Genomic DNA, 13,330 nt, shown 5'->3' on the forward strand with positions numbered 1-13,330 from the left:
TTTCTTCCAAGTGAGAAGTATGGTCTTACAGTCTGTGAAATAAGATATCAAAGGCTAGCAATACAGGTTTGATTAAAAAAACATATTAGTGATTGGCAGGACACCAAAAGATCAGTTTTGATAGGAAATCAGTAATTTAGATTGTCAGGATTAATGAAATAGGCGTGGCCTTGGTTTGTCCTCTCTCAGAGTAAAGCCAAAGACACTGCTGCTTAACTCTTTCATAGAGATATCCTATATCAGAGATGACAATATCTGAGGGATTTCTTTTGTCCTGATAGCCTAAGCAGAGAGCTTTCAGGTCCTGCTCATTGCATTTCTCCTCCTGTAGTCTCCATGTTACTAATTTTTTGTCAGTTATTAAACCTGATGGATATGACCACACCTACTTTTTTTTTTTAATTAATTTTTTCTTTTTTTTTTACAGGCTAGCAGTGAACAATGCTACCATGATGGGAAGTGTTCTGAAAATGACAGATCGAAGCCACAGGCAGAAGCTGCAGCTGAAAGCTCTGGACACAGTGCTTTTTGGGCCTCCTCTCTGTAAGTACCAAAATTCAAAGTCCTTTGGCCGTTCATCAAGAGGATCTGTGTCTGCTCAGTACCGAACAGCAAAGATAGATCTGCATGAACCAAACTCTGCCCTACACAGGCTCACCTAGGCAAATCATCCCTGGTACAATTCCCCTGAAACAGGAACAGGCTGCCTCTGGATTTATCGGAGCAGCTCTGTAGCCCAGAGGCATCCTGCCTGTTGGGCTTGCATTTCCATCTCTGCTCACAGGGCTGCGGACCCATCGTCTTGCTGGGAGATGTCTTGCTGGGATCTCCCGTGTCTGTAGGGTAAAACCTTCCTGTCCTTCCTGCTCGTTGTGGTGCTGACCATGTGGTGAGGTTTGCAGCTGCACCGAAGGGGATCTGTTGGAGGGCAGCCACCCTGCTGCCGGAGACCTGGGGCTCAGTCAGTGACTCAGGCTGCAGATTATCTGCCTCTGGATGAGGGCAATAGCAATAGGCTAGATGGGAAGGCATTTAGGATGCATGAGAATGAGGGACTGGGTTCCTTTGATGCTGATTATAGGCGATGCTGATTATAGGCATTATAGGCGTCTGTTGGCACGATCTCGAAGCCCTCTAATGCTTATCTTGGTACTGCCTGGGGCACTCCTTTTGCATGCGTTCCATCTGGCTCATGTCTACTGTCTATTAAAGGTACTTTTGTCTCTCTCCCTCTTACTCATGTCTTTCTTATAAGCTTTAGGTGCTTTTGTGAGGTGAACAGAAATCTTGCTTGATCAGGGCCTGTTTCTGCTTGGCATCGTGCAGACAAGATGGATTTTTATGGCAGACTGTGTTGCCAGTACACAATTTCAGGTCTCTTGTGCAGTACTCCTCCTTCCCTTTTAGTCGTCATGTATCCCCTGTGGACAGGAGGTTTAAAATGAATGCAAGGGGAATACTTCCTTACCGTAGTGCAAATGCAATAGTCTGGGCACAAATTCTGGCCCAGGAACTCCCCCAGCTTTGATTGCTGACAGCTGGATGTTTACACCATAAAAAATACCACTTTGTGCTTCCTCTGTTCTTTATGTGGTTTTTTTTAAGTATCTGCTACTGTCCACTGCTGGAATAGCAGGTAGGATGTACCTTCACTCTGCGGGACATGCTAACAATCTAATGGAGAAGTTCAGGTTTTTGGCCTTTTTCCAGCCTTCCCTCTCTCTGCTGCCCAGCACTTGGCCACTGGGAAGTGATAAGGCGCTTGCATTATTTCTTCATTATTTTTAAGTCCAACTATTAGTGCAGTCTTTTCTTGTTTTCAGTCTGTGTCCAAGTTCCTGAGAAAAGGTGAAGTGAGGCAAATCCTGGGAAAACTGGCTGTGCAGACTAAACCAAGTGAAATTTATGAGGCTTGGCAGAGGTATAAGCTAAATGAATTAGAAGCCTAGGTTATACGTTCAACCATCTTTGCTTCCAATTATTAAAAAGCATATGTTCACTCAGGCATGGTTTGCTTTTTTTATTTATACTTGGCTCATGTTACAAGGTGAAGCTTTTCGGTCAGTCAGTGGCATTGCACAGGGGTGGCAGAGACATTGGGTGAGTGCCTGCTGTCGCTGCTCACCCAACAAAGGCTTGAGCCCAGTAACTCCTGTGCTTGGAGGGGGGGGAATTCTTCAGGCGGTTCTTGGATACTCTGTAAATAGCAAAGTAAATTACTTGTAATGGTTTGAGATTAATGGCCATTCTCCGTGTTTGAGGTACTCCATTTTTGCCATGCGGCTGTTGCACTGAACACTGGAACCTCCTCTGGTCAGGCAGATTAAAGCGTGCAGTGAACCGTCCTGATTGGGTTCTTTCAGATCAGTAAGGGTTTCTTACAGATTTTGCAATCTGCATACGTATTGGGTATGTGAATAGAGGAAATAAGCTTTAAATTTTTAGCTGAAGTAGAGAGTTTACAGTTTTTAAAGGGTAATATTTACTATTTGCTGGTGAAGTGAATGGATTTGTCTCCAATTCATACTGCAGTGTATGGTGTGAAGTAGTTTATCTAAAACCGATGCCTTAAGGAATGGATTGTGAAACTGCAGTTTTTAACAGCCATTAGCAATCAACAGTGTTGGGAAGTACTTGGTGATCTTTTAAGCTGCAGGAGCAGCATTTGCACAGCAACAGATTTAGTGGTTTCAGATACGTTCCTGTTATGGTTCTTTTCAGATGGTCGGTGGAGGTGGTCCTCTATGATCTTTGCTCTTGAGAGTGAAGCTGCTGGCAGTGGAATTGGTGCACAGGTGCAGGATTTCTCTCTTGACAAGGGTTTTTCTTCTCTCTTGAAGCTACTTTCTATTCACCACAGGTATAAAAGCATTAAAATAAAACCAGCCTATTGGAGCCCCATGACTGCTTCCTGCAGACTCATAATAAAACCAGAGACATCTCATTGTCAGTGGGGATTAGAGCACACGCACCAAGGTATGGTTCCTCACTGCTGCATGAAGCTGGGTGAAGCTTGTCTCCATCCTGGGGCTAGAGAGCTTGTTCTTTGATGTCTCCTGTAATTTATTGCAGAGGCTTCAGCAAGCATTGGGTAGTTGAGTGGGGCACCTGGCCAGTTTCCTTGCTGATCAGTAGACTCCTGTAATCCCATGAGGTCTGATTTCCTATACCATACCCCAGACGCACCATTTCCTTCTTCAAACAGGTCAGCACACTTGAAAGGTTGGAGCTCTGTAATTAATCCAAGTGCAAAGGAGTATGGTAAAATTATAATCTATGGAAGATGAAGCGATTGCTTCTTCTGTGTCTGTGTCCCTTTGGTGTCCTGGTCCTGTGGTTCAGAAATTTATCTGGTACAAAATACCACAACTTCAGGTGAAGCAGGGGAGGAGAATTTTAAGAAAACAAGCAGTAAAATTAAAAACAATAGCTATTTTTGGTGAAAAGTGCATTTACAATTTTATTCTTTGTAACTCTCAAGTGATGGAGACTGAGACATACATCTCCTCACAGATGGTTCAAGACACCACTGTGGTACCATTTGGGGTTAAAAGACAGACAAAATGCTGTGCACTGAGTTGTTGATCCCAGCGACTTCTCCTGGTCACCTCTCCAAAGGCCAACAAAGTGGAATCTGTATGTTGCTTTGGGATTTCAGGAGAGGTTCCCGTAGCTCCACTTCCCAGGACAGAAGTCCACCAGATGTAATTTGTTTCATGGCTAGGCACAAGCCACAGTGGTTTGCCAAGCTGCTGCCTGACCAGTACCTGCCCTGGGCTCTGCTGGGGGGAGCTTGCCTGGCACTGGAGAGTGCTGCACCCCTCAGCCTCAGCCCCCTGGGGACCAGCCAGGCACCCTGGCACCAATCACCCTGTTTTTGGTGCACCCTGGTGCCTCCCGTACCATACTGAGCTGTCTGCGTGTGTCCTGCAGCGCTGTGGGACAGGGTTTCTGCCGATCCCCTAGCCCTTCTCATTTGCAGTCATCATTAGTTGTCATCCTGAGCGTTACCCTTTCTTTATTGAATATCTGTGCGGGGATTAACAGAAGAGCAAGGACTGGGTGCCTGGAAAAGGAGATGTTTCCCAGACAGGAGGTGGCACTTGGAGGTTTCTGAACGAAATTACCTTTTTTTGCTTTTCATTAAGCATTTATTCCTTGGTGTCCACTCTCCAGGGTGGATGAAGCCATGCATCCTTCAGTATAGCTTCCAATATAGCTGATTGGTTTCCCTTTATTATAATTAAAAGCATATTTGACAAGTATTTCTAGATCTGTTGAATCATTATTTGTTTAATGCAATAGAATTTCTTAACCAAATACTAGATTAATTTATCGCTGTGACATTTAACATCCACTTTAAGTATTTACAGTTAACTGAATTGTGTTTAGATTACCTGCACAGATTACCTGCACCTAAACAGAAAAGCAGCTCTGTCCCATTAATAGACTTCATAGGGTCCGTTAGTGTTGTCATATAGTTTTCTCAGTCCGTGTGCCAGCAGCAACTGGTCAATAAGCTGGGGCTTTAGTTTTGGGTACTCTTTAAGGGGCAATAGCTCTGAACCTGAGAAGCCATGGAGCAGGGCAACAGAGAAATCTGGCTGGTCTTACAGTGTCCTATTGCTGGTGAAAATCAGCACATTTATAAAAGTTTCTTTCCATAATTATCTTGTGGGTCCACTAACAAACGAAAACATGTGTTAAGTACTCAAGAAAGGACTAGGGCTCGATATTGATAGAAAAATTATAGGTGCCATCAGGGGAATTTATTGAGCTGTTAGCTTCATTTGGGTTTTTTAAAAACAGAGGCATTTTTGTATTTTGTTTTTTGCTATCATGCTTACAGCAGCTGCCACCAGGTTGACTTTAGAGGGAATGGTGCCTGTCCCACAGTTGTACCCTGAGGTGGTGGCTCTTGCCTGTCTTGTGTCTGAAAACGTCTGCTACTGAACAAGGAAGGAGTCGTCACTGATCCAATTAATTCACATAGAGAAATGAAAAAATTAGTAATTCCAGTGTGTGTTTTTTCTGATACTTCAACTTGAATGTAAATAACCAGTATGGAATTTGCCAAGTGTGTAGATTTTTCTCTAATTATAGCAATGCTTTTATAAGTTGCTGTAAAATTGCTGATTTTCTAATAGTCCATCCTGGTTCTATTCCCAAAGTAAGACTTTGTGAAACTTTTTGTTTAAAAATTGAGGCTTTGAATTTGTATCTTTCATGGTGGCACTCTCTTGCTTAGGATACCTGAGGTTACTGTTAGTTTTTACTACTGTACAGCTTTTTGCCTTGCTGCTTTAAAATGTAAAACAAAGGCAGTGCTGCACACCTGATGTGACGTGAATAGTCTTGCAGCCAATGCGTTAAAACTACTGTCTTTGCTGAAATTGTGTCCGTTCTTCCTTCTTTCCCCAAAAAAGAAAAGACAAACAGGGCTTGGAAATCGATTTTCCTTCATGTGCATTGCTTTTTTCTGCAGCTTTTGCAAATGTAACGTACACCCAGGTTTTCCCTGTCACGGTTGCTGGTGCTGGGAGCGAAGGGGTGAAGCAGTGCAGGCGCAGCAGAGCAGAAGAGGCCACACGCAAGCAGGGAGAACAGGCTGTGCCAGCCTGTCTGCAGGCGAGGGAGAAATGCAGTGTGATTTAAGTTGCAATAAACTGGACACAAACAATCTGAGCTTCGGCTATAAAACCTCTGCTCCAGTGCCTTGCTGTACAGTTGGCCTCTGTCACAGGGGGTTAGATACAGAGGCTAAATAGCTAAAATAACACGAAGTTCTGGTATGACAAGTTAAAAAGCAGCAAGAAAATTGAGAGTAGAAAGATTATCTTGTGTTGCCTTGGTGATACAACACCCCGAAGGGTCACCCCACTGGCAGCCAGTATGCACTGTAGGAACACAAGCCTTGGCGGGCGGTCAGAGGGAAAAACGATGGCCAGCCACGATGGGAGAGACTGATCCCGTCCCTCCTTGCACCGGCAGCAGTGGCGACGGGCAGATGTTGCATGTGAAAAATGCTGTCTTTTTCTGCTTGATGTAGGTCTTTGGACAGTGATTGCAGCAGCAGGTAGGAGACTTGAATGTCCCCCAGTTCTTCTGACCTGCACCGTGCAGGGAGCCTGGGGCTGGCAAGAATTAACTGCCGCAGGGCAGGGCAGCCCACCTTAGCTATTCTGTGGGTGGTGTGAGCTTAACAAGAGCTATCCTAGAAAAGGTATTTTATACCGGAACACCTCTCCTGTTGTTACTTGCAGTGTTTCCTACTATTCTGCCTTGGAAAGGCACTCACTACCCTGGAGAAAGTGACTTGTCCTGCAGCAGTTATTCTCGCTGGCTCCTGAACACAGAAGCAACGGTTCAATCCACTTCCTTGTGCTGACAAATCCTGAGTGATTTACAGAGTTCTCCTGCCTTTTATAGACTGATACGTTGGTAGTCCCTGTCTGACACTTGTGGTCACGCGTGGCAGTGATGTACGCCACGTAGATCAAACCAAGAGTGGTTCCTGCACCTAGGGTGTTTGATGGCGCTGTACCGTTGGTATGTGGTGTGCCTAGACCAAGTATTGGAATGATAATTTGGGTGTTTGGATATATCGGGCTGGGAGCGTGCAGTGTGTGGGCCAGGCTCACAGGTGTGACTGTAGGTGCATCACTCTGCTATGACCTCATTTCCCAGTCTATGCAGTAGATGCTAACCGGGATTTGAATGAATCCTTTCAGTTGTGTTGGCACTTGGAAGGAAATAAGAGATATTAATTGTGCCCAGGAGACATGTTGCATCCAATACTAAATGTTTGTGTCATGGCAGTGTTAATGTGTGAAATGGCTGGCACAAAGATAATGGCCGTCGTTGCATTCTCCTCGGCGTGAGAGCAGTCACCTTGCTCTGCACTTTTGGGACTAGTCCAAGGTTTTCACTAAAACACAATTTAAGCTGTCTTGAAACTATAGTCATTCATTTGCCAAATTCCAGGCACTTCTATTAGCTATTTCAGAAATATAGGGTTGGTTGGTTTGTTTTGGGGTGGCTTGACGTGCATGGGGGGTGGCATTGTGCTCAGCAAAACAGTACATGTTCTTGAAACGGACTTCGTGAAAATTCTCTCAGGGAAACCCCACTTACTTGCTAATGAACGTGCTTTATGCTGTTCATTTTTTAGTAGGTTAATAGTACTGAGAGCCATGTTTGTGGAAAAATAATCACTAGTTTGTGGCAAATACTGGTTTTTATGAATTTTAGTGCAAAACATAACAGCTGTACTTCTTCTTTTGTTCTTTTCCCCCCTCCTCTTTATCTTTCCAAAGTCCATTTGGCAAGTGCAGGACTCTTCATCCTGCAGCCTGTCTGCTCTGTGAGGTGACGTGCTCAGTACTGTGGGCTGAATCTAAAATATCCCAAGAGCTTTCACAATGTAGGAAAGCATGCAAACAGTGGGTAGAATAAGTTTCAGATTAATTGGATTTTTATTTACCATTCTTTGAATCACTCAGAGGGAGTGACCAAGGTGTACATTAGAGATGGGAGCCCTGACGCTGATTGCAGTTGGTGGGAAGAGGCAAATTCTTTGCTCAAAGCAGCTAAATTACTCCCATGGTCTGGGGAACCCTTCGCTTCGCTTCGGAGAAGAGCTGCAGAGAGAAGCCAGCTTGGCTGAATTTAGCCTTTGTTACCCATACATTCCTTCCCAGGAAAGACTTGGAATTCTTCTGGTCAACCTGTATCTTACAAAGAAAAGTTCTAGGAAGCAAAAAGACTACGTTTACAGCCAAGCTAAGTTTTCCTTGAGTTTCCTTATCCACTTGTCTTGAGCAAAAGCTGCTAAAGAGGAAGGATGTTTGTCAAGTGCTTGTGTGGTGGAGCTGAGAACGGTTGGCACTGGGAACAAGAGTAGGAGATGAATCAGCTCGAGGTGGGGCTGGCAGGTATTTCTCTGTGCAACACCTAAACTTGCCTTAGCTTAGGGCATGATGTTGCGCGGCTGGGGAGGCGGCTGGCAGCGTGCTGGGTAAAGCAGGTAATGGCAATGGTGGAGGAAACAGTAAAAGAGAGAAAAGCTGTAATAGCTGTGGGTGGGTGGGTGGAAAACAAACGGTCTGAATAAGTCAGCCTAGAAGTCTTCTCAAAACATGAAACAAAAGGGATTCAGTATTACATTATCTGCAGCAACTTGCCAGGATCTGCTCCTTAGAAGAGGATGTTGCGGTAATCCATCCGGAATGGGAAACAGGGCCAATATTAATCTTGTTTATTTCTTTAGTGTTGAATTTACGAATGAATGAATGTTTTCAAAGAAAGATTGAACTCTTCTGCGGCGCGTTAGCTGACGGATCGCATGGCAGTGTTTGCAAAGATAAGGGGAGACGGTGCTTGGATGTCTGCTGAATGTTTGAAGAAAGGTCCTGTCCCTCTCCCTCCCGGGGCGGAAGCCCCCTCCGTTGCGGTCAGGGGAACAGCAGCACTGTCCCTCCTCCATGCAGATCCAGTGCAGGGCTGCTGGGCAGCCCCTGCCTGCCCTGAGCCACCCCCATCCCACAGTGTGCTTTACCTTAATGTCTTTAGGTTTCCACCTCCCAAGCAAGCAGCCTGCCCCCAAGTGCCCTTCCCTGTTGGGCCCAGCTCTGCTGATGTGACACACGTATTTTGGCTGTGATCATAGAATCATAGAATGGTTTGGGTTGGAAGGGACCTTTCAAGGTCATCTAGTTCCAACCCCCTTGCTATGGGCAGGGACACCTTCCACTAGACCAGGTTGCTCAAAGCCTCATCCAACCTGGCCTTGAACACTTCCAGGGATGGGGCATCGACACCTCTCTGGGCAACCTGTGCCAGTGCCTCACCACCCCTCAGTGAAGAACTTCCTCCTTACATCTGATCTAAATCTACCCTCTTTCAGTTTAAAACCATTACCCCTCATCCTATCACGATCAGTGACCCTGGTGAGCCTCCCCCTCCTCCTGACACCACTTTGGTCGTCCCTCACACAGGGGAGCTCCCTGTACCCGCTGTGTACTATCTTTCTGTCCAGCGGTGCCAGCTGGCTTTGCCAGTTTGTCTCCAGGTTGGCTGGGCAGGTGAGTTGGGTTTCCTTTGTGCTGCTGGGTTCGGGGTGCTGTGGGAGGGAGGATGCTGCCGGTCTCTGATCCTGCCCCAGCTGCCCTCCTGCTTGCTGCAGAGCCGCTGCGGAGCGCGGAGCTCCTGGCCCGGGCTGCTGTGCATCCAAGCTGGCTGCAGGACCTGTCTCTGCTGGGAAGATGCTGCCAAGTCGCAGTAAAAGGGTTCCCAGAAAGGGCTGAGACTGGAACGGTCAAGCAGTGGAGGGGAGAGGTGCTACCTGGATTTTATCTGGAGCAGCTTGCCTAGCTGAGAAACAGTCAGGGTTGGGTTTCAAGGTGGTGCCAAACTATTTCATTTGCTTCTGAAAAAAATGTAGCTCCTGGAAAAGCTTGACGACACCAATGTCTGAAAGGGGTCTGAGTTTGCAGGAGAGCTTATCTTGAACAACGATGCTATTTCTCCTCTTTCTTACATTTGTGCATCTAAGAGATTGCTGCAGTATTTGTGTTTCAGCAGTGCAAACAGCCATTACATCCCCCGCACAGCATGCAGGATTTCCTCCCCTAGCTGGGATTACATGTTTGCATTGTTTGTTTACATTAAAGCTATTAATATGGCAATCAAGTGCTGGTGGGCCGGGGAGGGCAATAGCTGAGATGCATCAGTGTTTATTGATTAAACTCTTAAAGTGACAGGTGACATTGATTATTTTTCAGCAGTAGATTATGTTCAGTCTATAAAATTTCAGAGGTAAATGTCGCACTTAAAAAAAAAAAAAAGTATTTTATTGTCCTAAGGTAAAAAAGTCACACACTTCTTCATAAGCTGTAGCAGTATTGCTAAGCCATGATTTTTATTTAATCAATTTCTGCTGAAACCCTATTCATCTGTTTCTGACAAATAGGAAGTGATTATTCGTTAGCTTCAAGAACTGCAGGTTAAACTAAAGAGGAGGTTTCCCTGGCAGCCACACAGCTGCTCCCACACTGCTCCTGGAGAACAGGAGCAACTCCCGTACCCAGCCAGCAATTAACCTGCTGCTGCTTTATACCAGTTGCACTTGGTCCAGACTTAAAACAGCATGCTGTTCATCATCAGTCTGAAGTTTAACACGGCCTAAAAAGTTGGTCAGGAAGAGAAAAAAAAAAAAATGGAGCCAAGCAGCGTGAGGTTGGGGAGAGGTGACCTAAGCAATGTGAGTACTGTAATAAGTTATTGCTGCTGGTGCCAGAGCTGAGCTGGAGTGACCAGCTGCGTTCACCCCTGAGCCTGGTACAGAGACAGGATTGAGTAGTAGTTTAACTTGCCTTCACAGGATATTCATGAGTATTTCACATTTCACATGCAACACGCCTGCTTTCGAGGACTGGTTTGCAGGTAGTAATGTAAGTGCTTTTAATCATCAGTCCATACCTAGGGAGAAAAATGCAGGCAGAGGGAGGATAGTGGGAGGCTCGTGCAGGAGAGCATGCCAAGATGCCAGTCTGCTTCAGCTGGAGGCTCCAGTCGGAAATACGTGACAAACAGTGAAGCGGGATGTCATTTAACTGGCCAGCCTACAGCACCAAGGAGTCCCTGGGCTTTCTCATGTTTCTCCTGGGTGGCATCTCTTTTCATAGCCACATTTTGTATTGAAAGCACATCAAGATGCACTGCATCATCCAGGGTTTGTGTGTCTATCATATGTTAACTGGAAAACATTGCTCCAATGTAGTGGGGAAGTCTGTTTATACCCTGATTCAGCAGCTGTGATGTTCTTGGGGTGAACACTCCGTCCCTGCCTGCCTGTGCCCCTTGAGAGCTCTGCAGGGGCCACCACCTCAGGTACCGTGCTGGCTTCGTGGGTGCAGCCTTTTGCCTTAATACCTAAATGCAGCTACAGAAAGAGGCCAACCTCACTGCAGATGTGTGTGTTGCATTTGTGGGTTTTCCCTTTGTTCTTCAGGCAGTCTGTCTGCTCCAGAAGATCTCAGATTTCTGTATGTAGAATGTCCATAACATCGCATCAGTGTATTTCTGTAAAGCTAGGATACTGGGCTGCTTTACATCCGTTTCTTGTGCTGTCTTATGTGTATTCCTCATTTCTGGCTCTCAGTCAACCCAAGCAATTCCTACCAGCCGCAGATGGCAGCAGCCCACTTGAGTCACTCCAGAAATCAATTTTCTGCTAGTGAGGGTGGCCCCATTAGACTAACGCACTTTCAGACTGAGTTCACTCACAGTGGAGCAAGAGCTACAGAGAAACCAAAGATGGCTTGTGACCAGAAAGAGTCATGGGATGGAGTCTGGTGCCGTAACTGGGGTCAGATTCTGGCACTTTGACACGATAAAGATCACTGCAGGCAGTGGGTGTCACTGGTAATGAGCTACATGCGATGTATCTGTCATCTGCTGCTGGGGGGAAACTGACCTTTAAAAGCCTCATCTTCTCCCAGTTATGGCTCACGTCATCTGTTCTTTGCTTAAAAATAAATAAATCAGAAAACCAAGATCCAGTACAAGGCTTTTTCCTAATCACAGGTTTAATGCCCTTACTATTGTAACACATCTATTCTTCTATCTGTACATTTTGAGTCTAGCTTAGCGCGTTCTTCTGCTTTGCTCTATTGCGTTTTGCAGGCTTCCGTCTTCTCCAGTTCACGTCTGCCACTGTGGCATAAGGCAATATATTCCTTAGACTGAGGCTGCACATGCCTTTATGCGATGCTTCATCTAAAGCCTTTGACTAGGAATTATTTCATTTTGGCCAAATCTTTGCTTGTGTATTTGTATTCTTCTTGATAGTATCAGAATATTCTGCCTGTGGCTTGGAACCAGACTGTTAAGGAATCCCTGTATCAGTTACATGGCAGCTTCAATATGTGAAAAAGAAAATGTTGATCTAACCTATCGTCTGTGCTTGATGGAGATATTCTTACAGTCCCTGCTATCATTCTCCCTTTGCTGTGAAATCCCAAGTATATAATTTATTGGAGATACATGAGAACGTAAAAACATATTTCCAGCCCACCTTCTCCCAAATACCAAATTGTATCAAATCCAGCAATCTTTTTCTCCCAATTAAAACACGTCAGCATCCTCCTTTACCACTTTTTCATCTTTGCTTCATCACATTTTGCATACCAGCAGTAACCTTAAGTTTCTGCATCTTCTGTCTTGACTGAAATAGAGATTCATGGGGGGTGAAAACAAATGTATTGTGTCCCTGTACTTGATTTCACTAGGGCATCAAGAGATGTGGGGGTACAATAAATATTCTTCCTGCCTCAGCTGTGAGAGTCCTCATCCCTCCAAATAATGGAAGTAAATTTTTTATTTTTTTTTTTACTTTTTTTAGAGGTTTTGACAAGAGATGTGACACCAATTATTTCTCAACAGCCTGAGAAATGTCTTTAGACCTCCTCTTACAAGGTGAAGTCTCTGTTCCTCTTGCAAATTTACCTGGTTCTTGAGTTTCCTGGGGAAAAGTGATTGGATTCTTAAGCTGTTCTGTGCACCCTTCATGGTTTACATTTTGGGATTTCTCACGAAAGTGAGAGAACACAGGTGCTGGGTGGAGCAGGGTGTGTATCTGAGTTAGGAATGAATGTATTAATTTATTGTTGGGGAACAGAGTGGTCATATCTTAATCCTTTTCATGTGAGGGAGCCACTGTGCCTCTGTGTAGTTCTTTGTCTCTTTACTGCCAGTTGGGGATTTTACCATAGTTCAATAAACCCAGTAAGAGACTTCAAACATGGTCTTTCAGAGCCTTTGCTATCACTGTGGTGTGTGTGACAAATGCAAATTTCAAATTGAAAAGGCCAGTTGAGGAATTCTCTCTTGCATTGTGCAAAGCTGATGCTTAGACCTAAGCATTAGAAAAATCATGTATCTTAATCTATTTAAAAAGCCTTTAAATGATTGCAAAAATTAAAAGGAAGGGAAGTGAAAGCCCTAAATTTGCTATGTTTGTCATTTTGAGGGAAGCATTATGGGGGGGGGGGGGAATTGTGTTTCTTAACTGTGTTTTAAGGTAGCAAAGATGAATTTAAGGCCTTGGGGGACTTTTTAATCTGCATTATAATGCTGTGAGGGAAGTACTTATTAAAATTAATAAAATTATGTAAAAAAATTTGTTAGTAGAGATTCATTTCTAATTTGGTGTAATCAAGTTTTTAAAGTCTCTAAAACTTCAAGTAAGATGGAAAGGCTTTTTGGAGAAAACTCCTTGTAGCGAGAGCACCACAGTCATCTTGTTGCTTCTCAGTTTGTGAGAAAGCAG

The 13,330-nt window shown here is 44.8% G+C and overlaps 1 protein-coding gene across 9 annotated transcripts in view; it reads left to right on the plus strand.

Annotated features, from left to right (window-relative positions):
* STIM1 (stromal interaction molecule 1) overlaps positions 1–13,330 on the plus strand; it is a 102,137-nt gene that overhangs the window by 55,971 nt on the left and 32,836 nt on the right. For all 9 annotated transcript variants that reach the window (XM_049823572.1, XM_049823571.1, XM_049823573.1 and 6 more), the window contains exon 6: positions 428–543. In XM_049823572.1, the coding sequence (XP_049679529.1) occupies positions 428–543 (116 nt within the window). The remainder of the gene's footprint in view (positions 1–427; positions 544–13,330) is intronic.

The sequence above is a fragment of the Accipiter gentilis genome, chromosome 19 (genome assembly GCF_929443795.1).
Source record: "Accipiter gentilis chromosome 19, bAccGen1.1, whole genome shotgun sequence".
Taxonomy (NCBI): Eukaryota; Metazoa; Chordata; class Aves; order Accipitriformes; family Accipitridae; genus Astur; species Astur gentilis.